Below are 20,292 nucleotides of genomic sequence, written 5' to 3' on the forward strand. Positions count from 1 at the left end.
TGTTCTGGAAGGGCATTTGTCATGGCTGTGGGGCACTCTGGCTGCTGCTTTTGCCATCAGGGGAGAACAGCCCAGAGCGGCCCAGGAGCAAACAAAGGCCGTGACCACAAGAGAATTCCCTGGTCCTTAACAGGACATTGCATGGAAGCACCCTGAAGGAACACTGACAGGGCCAGTCCCCTCTCCTGCAGCCACCAGTAATGTAATGACACTGAGGACAAGCAGCACACCTACCAAATGCTGTCCTAAGGCTCCTGCTGCCAAACCCCCATCACACAGAACTGGCAACACAGGTTACAGCTGCTGCAGCTGTACCAACACTCTGCTGGCAAGATGGATGTGTCGACAGGAGTGCGGGGTACCTTCCTATCTCTGCCCTGATCTGAGACAAAGGCAGAACAACGTAACCAATATAGCACAGGATGCCACTGGAAAAGTACCAATGGTTAACCACAGCACACCTTACAGCCACTGCAGCATGGTGAGAGAACAGCTTCTATAATTATACACCTACTACAACATCAGGAAACCAAAAGAACATACTAAGCATATTAAAACAATACTGGAAGTCAACCTTCCCCTTTAAATTCTCTTTTGAGTTCAAGCATGTGGCTTAAGCAATTGCTAATCTTTCATAATGGGACCTAGTGCTGAATCAAAGATTTTCATTGAGAAAGAATGGACCTACTCCTTAGGGAGCTCCTGACCTTCAAAAACAGCAATAATTTAAAAAATTGCCCAAACCTTGCTATGTCAATCTGGTAACTGCAGAAAGCAACAGGGAAAAAATAATAGAATGCTGCTATGTATAACTGTGCTGGTAGACTTTATTTGCATAGCCACTTCATCACTTATTAGTCATGTATCACATTATTTCTTTCAAGATTTTGCCTAAAAATTGTGACAGGGTCGATGAGGTCACAGTTATCCAAATTAATAAATGGGTTTTGCATCTAGCAATCCAAAAGTTTTTCTACATATTTCAAACTTCACTCATATGCTGAGATGAACAAATATCACTGACCTCAGATAGGTCTCTTATTTGCCTCTAAACAAGTGATTACTCCAAAGTTTTATTTATTTAACACTATTAAGTGCCATTTTGAAATTCTATCTAAATGTTGCTGGAGGAGACATTTCTCCATCAATGTAAAAGAAAGACATCAACAGACTTGCCCTCTTCCTAATACACTGCAGCAGTACATATTAATCATATTCTCTCCACATTTTTTCTTTCTTACCTTATGTTGACTTTACTGCTGCTTTGATTCCACCTTGATTCCAGGACACCAAAAAAACTGAAGGATTTTTCTGGTATTGCTGGCCCATGATGACTCTCAGAACAGCTTTTTAATTTCCTTTGTCAGCGCCTGCATTTGTTAAGTTTTACTCATGACTGTAATTTTCCCTATCTATTTTAAAAAATCTATTAACACTGGCACATACACATCCATATTTTGATTGTTTTCATGTCTTATTTTAACTAGGACTTGTTTTGAACCAGATGCAACTGCAGTTAGTTGTTTTGGTGACCCAATAAAGCATTTGTAAGAAACTCTCATTAATCATTTCCCTTTCACCTGTAAGTTCTTCCTCTCGCCCAGGAGTATGTCAGTTTTGGTTAACACCAAAGTATCAACATGCTCATTAAAACTGTGATCACAACTCCAGCTGAGTCTGAGTTCTGCAATGGAACACACAGCTGCTCCCCCCACACGTGCCCCAGACCCCCCACACCACCAGTGAGTAATGCTCACGTGCTGCTTTTACAACAGCGATGGACATCAGAGGCAGAGCTCCTTCAAACTCCACCTACTGTGATACTGATTCTGCTTTGCAAGAAAGTTAATATTTCCTTGGGTGAACAGAGGATCCTTGTGGAACCCCAGCAAGATCCCAGCTGCATTTCAAACCATGGCTGACAGACAAGCCAAATGTTTAGCAACCTACCCACGGAGTGGCTCAGTAGCCTACTGGAGGCAGTCCCAGCTTCACTCCCTGTCCTCCTCCCTTGCTCCCAGCATACCTTGCTGTTATCCTAAACCAAATTTCCACTTACAGCTTAGTGAAACTAGAAAAAAATATGGATGTCTTTTCAATACACCACATATATTATATGTAAGCTTTGCTGTTGGTATCTTTACAATGAACCAGCAGTTAAAATTCACAAGACAGGAAGAGACAGTACGTTCTTCAGCCAGCTCAAAGTGCACGTCACTTCAGCTTCAATCAAATTCTTCTAATTTTTTTTTCTCCTCCTGTTTCACTCTTTATCTAGAAGGAAATGAAGTATTCTCAGACAACGTCCAGTAGAGAGGTCAAGATTAGTGAACTTTCTAGTTCTTCAACACTGGTAGGTTGCCAAGGATAAAACACAACCGTTTTCTTCTTTTCAGTCATGAGGAAACCATTATCACTAAATCTGCCTTTTATACTCCCTACATCCAGAGTAACAAAAGGAGCAATTGCAGTGGTCTGGAGAGCAAATATATAAATGCCATCTTGTTGGGACACAGATGCCTGAAAGAGAAATAAAAAATATGTATTATTTAAAAAAATACATGTTAAAGAAGACCTCAAACTGGGAAGGATCTGCATATCAGTAAAACAGGCTGAACAACCATATTTGATCAAAAATAGTATTCTTCATACCTAAGAATCATGTAAAAACTGCAAATGTTACTAGAGCCTTCCTACAGAATACTACAGATTGTGGAACAATGCCAAGAAGTATTATCACTTTGCCATCTTCTTATGAGAATAACTGAGTAAATAGTAATCTGAGTTCTACATAGTAGAACTGCAGAGAAAGAGATCTGTCCTTTCACCAACACTTCACTCAACTTACCAGTTCACATCTGCTAAGAGAGCTTGCCTTTCAATTATACAGACAGTAGAAATACACAAAAGCAAAAGATGGTAAAAATCCCAGTAAGACAGAAAGACATCTCATCTTAATGCATCATGGCAGTGAAGCCCTTATACTCAATTTAGTTATATATTCAAAAAAAATTGTAAAAAAAAAGGTCAAGGTATAATGTTTTGCATTAAGTTCCAACAGTACTTAAATCTCAGAGAGACTTTAAATCCCAGCCAGGATCCATTTTCATGCAGCAGTCACCATAATGAAAGATTATGCTAGATAACTTTCAAATACCAGTTAACCATCTATAAAAAGAGGACAAATTACAGTCAATGCAGGCATCATGTTCTACTTACAAGAAAAGCAATGCTATTCATTTTTGAGAAAAAGCACACATCCTCTACACATTCTGTTTCCTGAAGAAATACTAATGCTTTTGATGCTTTTTAAAAGCAATGCTAGGAACTGTAGCTCTTGGATTAGCAATGTATTTGAAAGCCTAGTTAGTTTATTAATAACTAAGTATAGATGAACCAGCCTCTCCCAACACAGTCATTTTTTTAATCACAGCTGCATTTCTTAAAATGAGCACTTTGCATTTATCTTGCTAGCTATCCTTATTAGTTAGTATTGCAAAGACAACACCATTACAAGATAAAGGAATGAAATTTTCCAAAAATGCTCCAATTGCAGAGCTTTTCTTATTGATGATATCATCCATAAACCAAAAAACCAAACCAAAACAAACAAAAAACCTCCCCACAGCATGACTCAGACTGCAGATTGTACCACCAGATGAAAAAAAAAAATTAAAACAGGCTGATTTCTTTTCTTTGTATACTCAGGAGGCAGGCTGTGCTGTCGTGAAAGAGATAAGAAGAGAAAATCTGGCCCATTTTCTTTTTGCAAAGCAATTATGCTGGTCCAGATTCAAAGAGATTAGACCTCTATTCCCCCCTTGTTCAGTTTAGCACTAAAGAGCAAAGCTGCAGTTTGAAAGCCAAATGTGAGAACACAAAGGTCCCCATCCTGCCCATCTGATGATTAGGAATTTTCCAATAAGCTGTACATGCTAAGCAGTGAGGTTTAATAAAACATGTGTGCACACACACACGTACAGGGCATGCAAGCTCTCTATACATACAGCAAGCTTGCTAGGAGCAGAAGAAATCTAGGAAAAAGCAGCAAATCGACTAAATGACAGTGTTATACAACACTGATGGGTTTTTTGCATGTTTAGGAGACTGACACACTTGCCAGCTATTAAGAAATAATCACTATTATGCAAATAAGAACCCTTACTGGAGGGCAGGGATTTGAAAGAGGAGGAAAGGAGCATGCAATACTGCAATAGTGCGCGTTAGCAATGTTCCACTGATGTGAGAGTGTGAGCACTTCAGAGAAAACACGGCTGACAATAATGCACTCCACACTCAACTGAACTAGGATCACCTCATCCTGATATACAGTGCTTTCTGCAACCCAGACAACCTGTCATGATGCTATTTGCTGTCTAGGGACAAAAAGAAAGAAAGGAGCAATGCTGCAAAGTGGAAAACAGTCTAAACAAATGAAAGGGAGTTTTCATTCTTAAAACAAAACAAAGCCCAGACAAAAAAAAAACACGAACAAACAAACAAACCCCAGCAGTCTTATTTGCATATACATATAGTGACACCAGAAAAAAATCTGATTTTGAACTTAACCTGGAAGCCAGAATAGCAACAACCAAGGAGAAAGAACATTCAGTGGAATCACACACTGCACAGCCGGCAAACAACCCAAACCAGCAGGATTAGCAAAACCAAATACAGTAATTTAGCATGATTGATGCTTACACTAAGCTGGGTCTTCTCTAATCCCACGGCATCCTTGAATGATGAAAGGAAGTAATGGTTCCTAGGACTCTGGAGCCCATCTTCTCCCACGAGACAGAAAGTAATAACACAGCTTTTCCTGGTACAATTTCTGCATCTTTCCAGAAGGTCACAGATGGACTCCTTGTAGATGGGGACAGCACTCTGTGCTTTAACAGTCACACCTTCTTTGGCAAGGGTGCATACGGGCTCCAAAGAGCTCCAGGCGTGCACTGTGACCTATCAAGCACATTGAGAGAGCACAAAGCTAAGAAGAAAGGCTACATCTGTGAACACAATGCAGCATCCTAGATTTCAGATTGCTCATTACAACAGATGTTTTTCTGACAGCACCAGCTGATTTCCACCTAGCAAGAAACTACACAATAGATATAGCATAAAAATTAGATCATACTGAAATCCTAACAAGAGATCCATTTCAAACAGTCTGGAGCTGCTCTTGAACTGCAAGACTTTTTTGTTTTCTCCAGGCTCCTTGAGAGGAAGAGTGCACCAATTCCTGCCAAGTGAGTGTTGGGAAATAGAATTATTGAGTGACTAATTTGTTGACTCTTTTTCCTCCCTTCCTGGATTTAAAAAAACTCAAACAGAGCATTTTCTTGAGATTGCTCAGCGTTATCTGATGTAACCCAGCTGGGTATGCTAGAGTTTCTGCATAATCACCCTTAAACTGAAGCAAGCTCCATCATCTTAAAAGGGATTATGAAGGTTATATTAATACAGCAAAATACATTCCCAGACATCTTTCATTGCATTATGAATATACCCTTTTTAAAAGGGCATAATTTGGAAATTAGGCACTTAATGAGAATTAAAACATTCTATTTCATAAATTTTCAGTTATTTTTTGCCTTAACAGGAGTGTGCAGTCAGGAATAGATCTTAACTCCTTTCAAGAGTTAAGTTTCAAATCTTCTTGAAGTGAAATATACAGTATTCATCAGAACTATTCTACTGCCAACACTTCTCTGATGCTATCAGAAAATCTGAATTTATGTCTGTTAGAATAACTCAAACCAGAAATGAACAATTTCATTAAGTGCAGTCCTCCTCCAAGAACTGACTACCCAGAAATTGCAACCATTTTCTGTAGCATATTTTACTCCATATAAGCAAGCTTATAAATCTGAAAATTCATGGAAGCCCACCAGACAAAGCAATGATCTAGGAGCTGACCGACTCATACTACCAGTGAGTCATTCCAGGTCTCGAAGTCTGTTTTTCCATCCTTCACACGGTTTTCACATGGGACACACTTTATGTCAGGAGCTATATCCCATAGTGGAAAGAGGTCCCTCAGTTCATCTGGGGTCTGGCTGCCATATGGTTAATAGCAACAAAATGTAACAAGCTGAAAAGGAAGACCGTTGTCTACAAGAAAACACAGCAGTCCATATACTGCCTTAAAAATCCTATCAGTTTCTAGAGCATTATCAGAAAATAGTTAAGGCATCAATTGCAATGTGATGACATGCATTGGTGACCTTCAATTAAAGATGTGCTGTTCATATTTCAGAAGATAATCCAGTCCTTTTTCCCAAAGCTGTATAGTTTGAGTACTGGTAAGCAATGGTGCAATCCCTTTTTTCCCCCCTACTTAAGCAGGTTATCTAGTTCTAACACCCAGGGAAGAGTTCTGTTAAGTAGTGAGGTACCATTTTTCACACTTTGTTCTACTTAACCATCAATCCCCTTAAGATTTCAACAGAATTGTTCATTTCAGCCTTATACCCACAGGCTATAAGCAAAGCAATTCCTTCTTCTGTGAAGCACTACACACTAGTTTAATAAAGAATACTGTTGCCCCTAAGATTAAACGCTAGAGTTGCATCTCATGGTTTTTGAGCATGGCCTTACTGAAGCTTGTCTGTACAAGGACGTGCTCGCTTCAGCTTCTCACATTTCTGTAGGAGGCACACAAGAGTGGTGAGGTAGTTGCCACTTACCCTCAAAGTCACCTTGTGGTCCTCATGAAGATCTGAGACACCATAAATGTGCAACATCCCTTTGTCTTCATAGGCCACAGGCAGCAGTGGTGCAAAGAAGTTCTGGGCAAAATAATGCAGCAGTTTCCACTTACCACCATACTCTAAAAATGGTTAAAAAGAAGAAAGAATGAAACTGAATCCAAGATTGCCTTTTCACACATTCCCTGTATGTGCTTTCTGGTCCTGCTATTGGCAATGATCATCCCCCTCCACCCTATTTCATCTCTATCAAGTGCAAAGAAGGACCAAAGGTACTCTTGCTTCCTTCAAGGCAAAGCTCTGGCCTGGAAAAGATCTGATGCTCTTTCAAGCTTTGAGCTTTCCTGAAAGTTTACATTTTTCTCTGTAAAGTTTACATTTTTCTCCTATCACTGCTACACTGTCACTCAGTTAAGGGAAGCCTTGAACACAAGTGACAAGCCTGACACAGTATAACACACATAAACCAAGCAGCTGGAGCATCTGTGCTATTGAGAATCCAGACATATTGGCATTGCCACAGACTATCACTACTATAAAGAGAGACAAGGTACTTATACAAAGGGCTCTTTTTCAGTCCTCCTTTCAGTTCTTCCTTAAAGGACATCAGTAACAATAAAGACAAAAATAATTCCCAAACCAAAGAAAACTCTGAGCTTGGAAAAACAAATTTGCCAGGATCTAGAGACACCTCCTCCATGGGAGTTAGTATTCATGACAGACACATGACAAACAGTTCACACTGCTTCTTTAATGGAAAGCTGTACCTCATTACTTTTAATACTTTGAAAGTCTGCCATTAAACTGGAAAAGCCATTAAACCCCACATCCTCTCCAAAAACAAGCACTTTTGTTTTCTTGCTTTGCAATGCTGCCATGTAACCATTTTGAAAAAGAAACTGCATCCATTTCTTCCTCTATTAACATTCCATCTAGTACCCACTATCTACATTTTAAGTTTGTCCTTGCTCAACTATTATCCAGTCACTGAAATGGCCCTAAAAAGAAGTAGCAAGTCAGCTGCACTATCTCACAAGGAAATAAAAGTTAGATACAGGTTTCATTCTTGTTTCTGGCTCTTTACTTTATACAACAAGTTTAAAGCTTGATGTATGCTTTATGATGTATGAAGAATATTTTCAGTGAGATGTTTTTGTTGTAACTCTTAGTAATTACTCTCTTAGTTTTGGTTCTTGTACAAAGCACTTTGCACTCTCAAACATCTCATAATTAAAGACTTATCCAGCGTCACCTTTAAAGGGTTGTTGCGGTTTTCCCAGGGGGACTTGAACATTCTTTGTCTGCACTCCACATAGGCATGAATGAACTTTACGAAGAATAAGTGCATTAGCTCCAGTTTAGCACCTTACACATCACCTTGATCTCAGCAAGTTCACAGCCAGCTAGCTTGGAAAACAACAAGAGAAGCTCGTATCTGCCTGGAAAACCCACACAAGATTGAACTGTGCTATGAGATCAGTCTGTTGCCAGCAAAAACACCACTGGCATTCAAGTTAATTGCACTGAAGCAAACCAAAGAGATAAGGCTGGAGAAAAACTTCAGGAGAGGCAGCTGCATTTCTTCAAAACAGTCAGTCAATAAACTGATGAACATACTCAGTATATTGGTGCTTCTCAGTATAGAACTGTAGAACCATTTATTAAGGAAAAGATCTCTTTCAAATTCAGCTGTTCACCTGCCAAGTGCACCACTAAACCATGTCCCTAAGTTCCCATGCCATACCTGCACATCTTGTAAATACCTCTAGGGACGGTGATTCTACCACTTCCCTGGGCAGCCTGCTCCAATGTTTGACAATGCCTTCAGTGAAGAATTTTTTCCTAAGATTCAGTTTAAACCTGAACTGGTACAACTTGATGCCATTTCCTCTTGTTCTATCACTTGTTAATGCAGAAAAAGGGCCAGCCCCCTGCTATGACTTCCATTCAGGTGGTTGAAGAGATCAATAAGAGGTGTGTGTGATTGTGCGTCCCAGCCTTCTCTCTTCCAGGCTAAACACCCTCAGCTCCCTCAGCTACTTTCCACAAGCCTTGTGCTCCAGACCCTTCCCCTTCTCCACTGCCCTTCTCTGGACATGCTCCAGCACCTCAGTGCCCTTCTTGTAGTGAGGGGCTCAGAATTGAACACAGAATTTGAGGTGTAGCTTCAACACTGCCAAGTACAGGGGGACAAATCCCTTCCCTACTCTTTCTGGCCACAGACACAGGCCAGGATGCCCTTGGCCTTTTCAGCCCCCTGGGCACACCCTGGCTCATGTTCAGCCACTGCTGACCAGCACCCCCAGGTCCTTTTCCACTGGGCAGCTTCCCAGCCACTCTGTCCCCTGCCTGTGGCACTGCCTGGGGTGGCTGTGACCCAAGGGCAGGACTCAGCAATCAGCCTTTTTGAACCTCATAAAACTGGCCTCAGCCCATCAATCCAGCCTGTCCAGATCTTTCTGCAGAGCCTCACTGCCACTCCCACCAACTAGGTGTTGATTGCAAACTGGCTGAGGGTGCACTTGAACCCCTTGTTCAGATCCTTGATAAAGACATTGCACAGAGCTGGCCCCAGTACTGAGCCCTGGGAAATCCCAGTAGCGACCTGCAGTCAGCTGGGTGTGAATCCATTCATCACCACACCCGGCCTGGCCCTCCAGCCAGTTTGTTTTCACGGTGAACAGTGCACCCGTCCACAGCATGAGCAGCCAGTTTCTCCAGAAGAATGTTGTGGGAAATGGCATTAAGGCTTTGCTAAAGTCTAGGCAGACAACACCACAGCCTCTCCTCATCCACCAACTGCAGCAGCTCGTCATAGGAGGAGATCAGGTTGGTCAAGCAGGACCTGCCTTTCAAAAACCTGTGCTGGCTGGGTCTGATCCCCTGGTGATATGAACAAAGGCATGATCTGGCACTCCACGGACACTTCCTGACAGAATAGGAGGTGCTAACAAATTACTCTTCAGTCATTTAACTTGAGAAGATGGGAGAATCAGACTGGGGATGGATTATCTGAAACAGAGTAAACAGGGTGGGGGGGCAGTATCTGATCCAACTAAGCTCATACAAAAGCTATGGGCTTTGTATGAGAAATGGACAGGGAAAGTCTGGGAGAGGTTGAAATCTCTAAAGCCCTCAGGACTGCTACAGGACTTCCTGGAATTTCAACTGTCAATTAATTAAACTGAAAACTCAATTGATGTTGCTAACTGCAGAATCCAGGCAAAGCCCACCACAAGCTCAGACAAGTTACCCAGAATGGTCTGAGGTTTCAGTGCCTGTTGACTTGAATTTTTTTCCTGAGCTAAATTCACATAATGAAAACCTAGGCTTCAGCTGTCATATATGGAAATGAAAAATGCAATTAATGTAGAGCAGTTTCTGCTACTTAGTGTAATATAAAATCCTGTTTCTTTTTGAATGGATCCTTCTCTCAACTTCTGCTGTGCCTTGATTTCCAACGGGATTACATAGCCACACTGCAGAGGGAAAGAGAGGAGGTTTGCTACCAAGGCAGCAGAGATCCTCAAAAAACCTTTACAGTGAAGATGACACACTCAGAGTGAACATGGCATCAAACTTCCACAGGAAAACCCAAGCAAACAAAAGCTTCAGCCAACAAACAAAATCAAAAAAACCACACACTTTAAAGTTTGCACCATTTCAAAACCCACTCAACTACTTTGACACCCATTGTTTTGGAATGTTTGAAACATCATTAGTCTGCTTAACTCAAATCAGCTTTTAATACTGGTATTTCCCTTCCAAAAAAAAAACTAGAGCCATTTTAAAGAACTAAAAGTCAACTGCTGCAGCAGTTTCACATAGGAAGTGTTTTCCAAAGACAACTTTTCCAGCAACAGGATCTTAATAATACTTTTGTAAAAGTAACTTCAGACAGCAAGGAAAACTGAAGCTAGTTTAAAAGCCCACATTTTTCAGTTCAGTTGTCTTGATTTCCATAGGACCAGAACTACATTCCTTTCTTTAAAAACAGGCAAGTTGCATATCAAATACACCACAAACACACACCCAAAAATGGATGTAAAAAATTTGGAGGTCAGGAAATTATCATGAGAAACCTCTGGGTTTAAACTTTCCTATTACAGACATGAATACCCAAAGGCAACAGTCAAAAGTTATTTAAAATAGCCCTGGGGTGGTTATCTCCTCCTCCCACATTTAAAGAAATTCTTACAGAAATCCAAGTTCCTCAATTTTTCTTGACAATAACAAGAGATTTGCACTCTCTGTGGTATTAAACTTCAGAACAGGAAATTAGAATCAGGTTTGTAATGAGACCCCAATACCCTTTTTTCTGACTCTTCCCTGAAGCCTTTCTACACTGATGGCAGGAGTGCAAATAAACAGATCTCCCTGAAACAATTTTAAATTAATCACTTCACACCATTAAATGCAACCTGAGAAACATGCTGCTAGTTCTTTCCTCACCTCAACCTCAGGAATTCAGATCAATTATTTTCCATAAAATAATTGAGCCTGTACTGGGACTCACCAGGGGCTCTAAATATTGAACCTGCAATAAAAGCCAGTTACCTGTTCAAGGGGATCTCAAGTACTGAGTTGGGTACCTCAAGGTGACACTTGTCTGGGAGTGTCACAGCATTCCACCAACACATACTGCAGAGATGCTAAAGCATCCAACATGGCACAGCCAGCTTCACAGCTAGGTGCTAACAGTCAGCACCCAGTTGTGATAAAAGCTGCTTACTTCTGAGCTGAAGCCAGAAGTACTATGACACAAGTGCTGTGCTGTGTTTTCATTCAACCCAAGCAAACATCTTAAAGGTAAAAGTTAAAAGAAGAAACATTTGCTACCTTCTTCCTTCCCTACCACGTGCAAACATTTCTGCTTTGTACCGGAAATTATGTAAACCCCTCCATGACTTTCTGCAAAGCAACAGATTTAAATAAAAACACTCATTGGTGATACTACTGTGCCACCTAACAAGATGTAGAAACGTGTTTTTGAAGTGCAAATAAAACTAATTTCTCCCAAGTCTTGCATAATTTCAGCCATTAGCATTTCAAAATCCCTCTACCACACTGCCTAATTAAATGAATATTAAACCTTTCCTCATCTCACTGAGGGAATACAACAAAACAAAGGGACAGCTGTATCTCTGCTGAGCTTCTTTCTTCTAAACTTCAACAACATATGAATAATTCAAGTATTTGATAAATATTCAACAGTGATGTCATCTCTGTACTCAAAAAGACATTTATGGTCTCCACGACCATTACATCTATCAATACACCTGTCTGTACAAAGGGACACTTTTCCAAGCATCTTTTTCTCTTGAGACACTTAAAACCTACAAGTATCACTCACTGCTAGAATCATAAAATTGAACATTGTGATATTCCATTTCCTAATACAAGTCTAAAAAATCCAGAAAGATGAGCATCATAGCTGGACCACTGCCTTATCATTTAAATAAATTAGCCTCTTTCTTCTACTGGTTTTTGCTTTGTTGTTGCAGTTATTTTGTTTGGATTAATTAAAAAAAAAAAAAAAACAAGACCAAAAAAAAAAAAAAAAACCAACAGAAAGGGAGAGGGACAAACATCTCCCAGAAAAAGAGGGGGAGGATGGTGTGGGCTAATTTTTCCCAAAACCAGGCCAAATGGCATTTTATTCCAAGGGCACATCAAGACTGTCCATAGACAGTCTTACTTTTTACTTTTTCTCTTAGCTTTTTTCTAGTTTGTTCATATTTTTTCACACATGAAATGCTTAAATAACGATTTTCAAAACCAAAATACGTGAGAAATAACTAAAATTGAAAGAGAATCTACCCAAGTCCTATACAGCTGCCACAGGACAGCTTCTCCATTTCAAAACAACTCCTAGACAAAATGTTTGGAACATGAAACACAGCCACTTCCCTCATGCCACACATGCCTCATTCCTCCCCTACTTCTTACTAAGTGACTTATCTCTTTATATGCCTGATTAGTTTTGTGTTCTAAGAGGAAAAAAAATTATGTGTAAATGGCATATTAGCAGAATAATTTAGTCATGAGGAGGGATTCACCTCATCTGACACAAAGTTAGACATCAAATCTCAGCCAGTCATCTCCTATAAAAAACTCCTCAGAAGCTACGCTGGGTGAGAGATATCTTAAGAAGTTCTGTGAAAATCAAATTCATCATGGAGAAGATAATTCACCCCAGTTCTGAGACAGCTAAGGACACAATGAATCACATTTGGAGATAACCATCTCTCCCCCAGCTGACTACAGAAGAAATCTGTAGCCAATTTTTACATCATAAATCCCATCCTGTAATACGTTTCTAAAGGATGGACAAAAACATGTTCAAAGTTTGTAAAGGTGCCCAAGAGACAGAGCAGAGGTGTATTTCTTTTTCTGATGCTTCCAGAGGAAAACACAACTGGTAGCTGGTGCTTTTTACCAGGCTGTCACAAAACTTACCCAAGGAAGCCCACGAAGGCGCCTGCCAAATGTCATTGAGCTGCCAGTACAGAGCTCCCATGGTGTGTCCTTCTCCATTGATTATTTCACTTTGACTAAAACGGTAGAATTCAGTTTCTGTCTTTATACACTGAGCCTGCATCACCTTGGTCAACAAAGAGATAAAAATTATTTTTGGCATATTGGATTTTACTTTTTTTTCAAAACGTGTTAATATATTGATACACAACACAGACTTCACAGGAACAGCACATAACTTTAAACTTGAGCCCTGACGAGTATCCACCTGCAGTGCAGTGGAACTCTGCTGAAAGGAGAACTATTCCTAGCAGCTCCCAACAGCTTTGCAAGCAGTTCCCTTCAAGAATCTCATTTGGGGCTACTTCCGAACAGTGAGGATGGTCTTTGAAAAGCAAATCAAAGACAAGGAAAATAAAATGAAATTCAAAATAAGTCTGTTTTTTTTTTTACATTAATTTAAATAACCCCTTCCAGAGTGGCAAAATGATGTTAAGCTGCATTGCCTTCAGTATACATTACCTTGGTGTCTAAACCCCTAAACTTTGAACTTACATTCTCACTACAGTCAAAACTGTGCATCAGAAAAGGAACCTTTTTCCAGCTGCACTCCCACTCCTTTTCTCCTTCTCTACGACATCTAAAAACCACTTTTCAGAATTTTTCATTGGCTAAGTTCTCAATGGGTGCTAAATAGACTGATATGTTCTTCACACAGTTTATTATTAGGTCGGGGAAATATAAAGAAATTCTTAAAATAAAATTAAAAGCCTTTAGGATAGCCCAAAAGGTAAAGATACTACTTCTACTTAACCACTAAAGCAAGTTTGCCTTTTTTATTCCTTTTGCTATCCTTATTTTGTTTCACCTGTTAATAAGGCCTTAGCAGACTTAGCCTTACAGAAACTCTCCCAGCTTTTTTGAGTCAGGACCTCATGGTGAAAGCTTTATCCCTGGTTTCAATTTCACAGCATCATCTATCCTTGTTCCCTTGTCAAGAATGCCAAAAATTCTCAAGCAATTTTGCTTTTATATAAAACTTGCTGACAGCAGCTCTCAAACATTAGAAACTCAGTGAGTGTGCAGTTACTTCCATCAAGAGTGTTTCTGAAATTCTTGAAATACACCAAAAATTAACAGCACTTCCAATTTGCATAACAGCATTAGAAAGTTACTTACCATCTTTTAAAAACTGCACAAAAATCACAAATAAAGAAGCAAGCATGACGCAGAACTACTACGAATGAAAAGCAAAATACAGGCTTCTGATTTGAAAAAACCCTCAAAATGTATACTCTAAAATATCAATATTTGAGTCCATAACAAAAAAATCCTCTAATTAATAGAGAACTACATTCTTTGGAAAAAATATTGCTTCCAAAGCTTGTGTTTTCCATGTGGCAAGAATCAAAGCAGTGAGCCTACAAGGGCCACATGAAGAGTAAAACATCCCCACCCTGGAACAGGGAGTAACATGCAGCACTGGGAATAATCTTGTACCATGGAAGCCCAGCACATCCCTGCATCCTCCTCCAGCTATGTGAGAAAGTCTGTCTGAAAGTATGTGCTGCCTTGGTCTTTCTCCCAGTTTCTGGGTAATTCCCTGATTATTTCAGCCCTTCTATCATGGAAACTGGAGTCTCTCTACAATAAAAGAGAGACAAGCTAGCTCCAAATTAAACTGGACTCTTCAGTTCTTCAGAATGGGAACTTTCTGTATGATGGAACACTCCCTAAGGGACCAGGTCCAGCTCTAACAGTTGACAGAATTTAATGGAACAAGTATTGACAGCTACTTCCATGGAAGAATCACTATTACCTGAGTAAGGTAAATCATATCCTTGAACTGCTTTACAGGATCTGGGCACTGGGGAAGCTTGAAATGACGCCCAATCTCTTGAAGCATCTGAATATTGCCACCCTCATGGTGCTGCCGATGGAGAGAAAAATTGCTTGTGTAGGACCAGTCCTCGGGGGAGGAAACCTTTTAAAAACCACAAAAATCAGGTATCTGAATGAAAAGGTAGAAGGTGCAATGACAGCCAGGATATTGAGGAAAGGATATCCATTACAGCCTACTGATATCATCCAAAACCTTAAAACTGGTAATATATTTCTACAGTGCCTCATGCAGTCATGCAAAGATTTTTAATCACTAACACCCTTTGCTTACACTCTTTGTACAAATAAATGAAAACACACATTGCTGTTGAACCCAGAAGAGCAACTTTTGGCTCAGTGGCATTTAACTTAATTGTCCTAAGGTTTGGGTTGACCAAGGGACCTCAGAGTTGTGTTTGCATTCATAGTAAGTCAGAAACACCCTAGACTAATATGGAAGAATGTAATCTAGTCAAACACATTGAGGTATAAAAGTTATATAAGTTAGTAGGGCTATAAATTCTAATAATATGTATAAATATTTTCAAAACCTGCCTCTGATAACAAATTATCTTAAACCAGCTTTTTTCAACTAAAGACAACAACACAGCATAACTCATTAAGTTATTATTGCCAAGTTTTCACTGTAATTATTCTCTCTAAACAATTTAATCTAAACTTGTTTCTTTTTGGGCTGGATTTAATAATTTTTATTGTTATTAATGTAGATGAATGTTCTGATTATGCTTCAGATAATATGCTTTGCTCAGCAAATTGAAAGAAACATTCTGAACTCCTTTTGGTTGCATGCATGAATATCAACATCTCTCCCTGGACAAATGTACAAACAGCATAGTACGTCTCTACTCCCCTTTGATAAATAAGACAGAACATAAAACATTTAAATTTAATGGAGACAAAACCAAATCCTCTTACATGCAATACATTAAGAAACGTTATTTAAATGAAAGAAACCGGTAAATACATAGAAATCTCTTCTCCTCTCCTCTATACATTTAATAGAATGACTACCAGAAATAACAGTTTCATACTAGTCTCTCATCCAACCAGGTCCCTCTTGCAACATCAAGGTAAGTATATTGAACACCAAGGAGGGAAACAGTGTGGTTCCATTCCCTCCCTCCCCAGCCACACACCTCTATCCCACTTACGCCATACCATGCCTAACAACATATTACTATGGTTTGGATGCAGAAGTTTTTTGGGAAGAGACTCATTGCCCTCACTAAATGAGAGTGAAGGGGACAGCAAGGTGTGGAAGCCCAGCCTTACCTTTTCAATTGTACTGAAGGAAGGCCAGGACTGAAATCCATACTCTGAAGCAAAACGAGTTTTAGGATACATTGTCCAGTTCCAGCAGTCATTGCTGTAGTCATAAAAGTGAGTGTCACCATAATGGGTGTCGTAAGGATCCCGGGAGAGCCAGCCTTCTTTGACTGACTCCAAGCCATTGGTGGGACTGGATGCCACAAAAGGACGACTCTTATCTTCCTGGGATTTAAAAAAAAAAAGAAAACAAAACAAAAATACAACCCCTTAACAAAGTGATTGACGTTTACCATCTGAATACACAGACTGTTTTTTGAAAAGAGGGGGTTGGGGGCAGGGAGACCATACTTTTTCCAAATTTCTGAGTCACCACCTAGGAAACATTCCCTTTTTATGTCCTAACATTCATCATCTTTACTTACTTAATTAGCTCCTTACTTATGTTCTTGGAGGACAGCTGGGCATGATTCTGCTTGCTCTGCTCTTCTGAGGGATTCTCTCCTCACATCAAGAGATTTTCTATCTTTATACGCCTCTAAATTCTTAATGAAGGCTATTTAAAGTGTGCCTTGTGAAATATATACTCAAGGAACATTAATATTTGAGTACTATGACTTCTTCATGGAAAATTATTACTTTTGCAGTGTTTTTACAAGAAAAAGGACACGATTTTCTCCTTTCTTATTAAACAGTCACCTAAATTTAATCCTAACAAATCCAAGGTGATCTGCTTTTAATGCTTGTATCATTACAGGTTATTGTCATTTTAGCTGGCTCTGCATGCTAAGATGGACGAGACTACAAGAAGGGTTACATTTCATATTGTTCAGAGCTGCCTTTATTTATAGTCTCAGTAGACTTAAAATACTAAATCTTTTAACAATAGTCTACAAAGTACTGAAGGAATCCTTTTGCAGGTATAATTCATTCAATACCCTTCTAGTAAGATAGAGGCCTGAGTTAGTTACCAGTAACAAGTTACTGAAATTGGCTCTAACACAGCAACGCACTCAGACATTTCCTTCATGTTAAGAAACAATCCTGTTTCCCCATCTTCCTCTTTCTTTTTTTCTTGGTGTGAATAATTAATAATTAACTGAAACAATTTACTATAGGAAATCCTGGATTCCCTGAAGTCTTTAGCTCAAAGGTAGAAGTCTTTTCAAGTTACCAAGTCCAGCACTACCAGTAGTTACAGGTTTCCTCAGCTGGCTTGTATGACACAGGACCTGAACTTATCTCATTCCTTTTTGCACTCAAAATAGTTATTCTATGGATTTAAAATAAAAAATGGGTCCATCTTGGATGGCAATGGTGCACAAGTATCAAGCCAGAACACTTCACTTTGTTGCACACACACTGGCCACCCAACTCATGCAGCTAATCACAAATACACCACAGCACACCTTTACAAACAGCTCAGTACAGATATCTAGAATCTCTTCTTCTAAGAGGATAAACAAACCTAAAAAAGCTGTGCAAAATCACACTAGACTTCACCAAGGATTCCAGATGTTAGTGGACTGCATACTTGCAGTTTAAATTTTATATCAAAATATTTTACTTTGCCTTCCTATACTGTAGAATAGCAATATTGTTTACAAAACCAATACAATGACTACACAGCATGAGTTCAATGTTTAGCATCACTTTTGCTTTACCTGCTTAGAACAAAAAATATTCAGTCACATACTGAAGAAATAACATCTTTACAGATTTCTTCAACTTCTATTAAAAGATCTGAGGGCTGTTAAATGCTTTTCACAGTATTCTTCAACAAAATTGGATAAAGAAAACCTGATCATTGAGATTAATTAATTAATGGGCAAGCTGATTTTTGTCTACTATAAGTGAAGGCACTCATGGACATACTAAAAGCAGGAAGGAAAAAAGAAGCAAGATCTACTACACTTTCAGGTCTTGCTTTATACATCACAAAATGTTAAAGACAAGTAATCTTCTAAATTTTTTTTAATTTGAAGAATAACTCTTAGTTTAGGGAGTTGTTTAGAAGAGCTTGGAAAGGGCAATTTCTCAAAATGCTCTTCCTTATGTCTTAAAAGGATTAAAAGAAAGAAAAGGAATCCGAGCTTGCTCAAACATTAAAACCTTTTGCCAAGCCATATCCTTCTAGAATTTCTTGAGATTACTTACACAAAGAACTATTTCACGTATGTTCTTCACGTAAAGGGTCACATAGTCTTTGATATAGACTCCTATGTCAGGATAAGGTATGGAGAACCAGTTGCTTGCAATTGCTGCTTCATTTTCATTGTTACCACTCCACAGAATAATTGATGGATGAGATTTTAAACGTCGCACCTGAAATACAACTTACAGTTTCAGAAGTCAAGCAAAATTATTTATCTTAACAAAGAATTCTTTTTAAAATAATCACTTTATTACTCGTTGAATTACAAGTCCATATGTATATTACATATGCTAAGCCTACAATTCCCTTCTTTTGCCACATGGTTCACTATTCCCTCCACTTGCCACCAGCCTCAAAGTTTTGTAATATACACTTTCAGAAGGGAAAATTTCTAATATGCTGGCATACATCTGCCTTATGCCTCTACTCAGCCATGTGTGAAGGATAAATTCTGTGCAGTCTGCTTGACTAACAACTCCTGCAAGCAGCCAGAGGAGTTCAATAAGATTTAGCAAGGTTATGTTTTGTGTCTGCTACATAAAGGTACACTAACAAAAACTTCAAAACAACCAATTTTGGAAAGCTAACTTACACAGTCAGTTAATGAAAAATAGATAATGTGAAATAGAGCTTTGACACATGGGTAAAATACCTGATGAGAAACTTCTGCTCTTACAGATTCTAAATAATTCTGGTCGGTTGGATATAGTGCACACGCAAACATGAAATCCTGCCAAATCTACAAGGGAAAGGAAAGATTAAAAAAAACTGCCAGCAAATTGCTTTACATACTTGAAAAATATATGGCTATTGGGATGCACAGTCCTTTGTTTAGACAGAAAACAAATCACATTCACCATGGGGCTCAAGTATGTGCATATTCCACTGTGGTTATCCTCAATACCAGGGTTACAAAATATTCACCCTTAGGAATCAGCTCCTGACAGCCTACATTGAGGAGTGGAATATGGCTCAGTAGATGAAGTTCTATAAGTTTCTACAGAATAATCAGAAACATGAACATGTAGCAATTTGCAGCTGAACAGAACAATTTCATATTTTTTTACTATTCTGCAGGTGTAACACCAAATCCCCATTACTTAATGAGAAGAGACAATAATTCTTCTGCTGTGGTACTGAGCACACTTAACAGACCTTAATGTGTACTTGTTAAGAAAAAAACCTCCATACAAAATTATCTAAAAACCAGCAGATCTTACCCAGTAAGAGGGGCAGAAACAATCTAGATGCTCTAACACAGTGATCTTTTTCTTCAAAGAAAGATCAAGTAGATACTACTAGAGAACAGCAAGCCTTTCAATTCAAGAACAATAAACTCCATTTGTACCTTGCAGCAGAATTACAAAAATGGGAATGGAAGCCCAGTGAGATGGATAAGGTTTCTTGTTTACCTGTTTTGTTTTTTAAATTGCCATAACCTTGAGGCTCCTTCTAGTCTGTCTCAAATGTTAAGGAACAGACCTCTAGAAGGAGCCCCTTAACCCAAAGGGGTCTGTAGGAGACTACACTTTTCTGAATACCATGCTAGATATTCAGAGTCCAGCTCCTCACAGAATTGCATTTCATTGCAGTGAGAATACATGCCTTTCCACAGCTCTTTTCAGAGCCTAAGGAAACTGAAGATAAAGAATAGGACAGTGGGGCATAATGGAGCCATTAATAATTTTACAATCCTAACACTGTACAGAAAAAGCAAAGCTACTGCTGCAGAATCACTCATAATCCTTCAGTGACTGTTGGTGTCAAAATTCTCTATTGAAAGAA

General features: G+C 39.1%; 1 protein-coding gene across 3 annotated transcripts in view; it reads right to left on the minus strand.

Annotated features, from left to right (window-relative positions):
• Positions 1 to 2,088: 2,088 nt before the first annotated feature.
• MANBA (mannosidase beta) overlaps positions 2,089 to 20,292 on the minus strand; it is a 45,716-nt gene continuing 27,512 nt past the window's right edge. For 2 of the 3 annotated variants that reach the window (XM_059844191.1, XM_059844193.1), the window contains exons 10-17: positions 19,160 to 19,246; positions 18,510 to 18,677; positions 16,359 to 16,577; positions 15,004 to 15,168; positions 13,167 to 13,311; positions 6,687 to 6,829; positions 4,702 to 4,959; positions 2,089 to 2,520 (exon numbers count right to left, since the gene is read on the minus strand). In XM_059844191.1, coding sequence (XP_059700174.1) covers positions 2,296 to 2,520; positions 4,702 to 4,959; positions 6,687 to 6,829; positions 13,167 to 13,311; positions 15,004 to 15,168; positions 16,359 to 16,577; positions 18,510 to 18,677; positions 19,160 to 19,246 — 1,410 coding nt within the window. In that variant the 3' untranslated portion in view covers positions 2,089 to 2,295. The remainder of the gene's footprint in view (positions 2,521 to 4,701; positions 4,960 to 6,686; positions 6,830 to 13,166; positions 13,312 to 15,003; positions 15,169 to 16,358; positions 16,578 to 18,509; positions 18,678 to 19,159; positions 19,247 to 20,292) is intronic. The other variant, XM_059844192.1, reaches the window with a different exon arrangement.

Source organism: Haemorhous mexicanus, chromosome 4 (genome assembly GCF_027477595.1).
Source record: "Haemorhous mexicanus isolate bHaeMex1 chromosome 4, bHaeMex1.pri, whole genome shotgun sequence".
NCBI lineage: Eukaryota > Metazoa > Chordata > Aves > Passeriformes > Fringillidae > Haemorhous > Haemorhous mexicanus.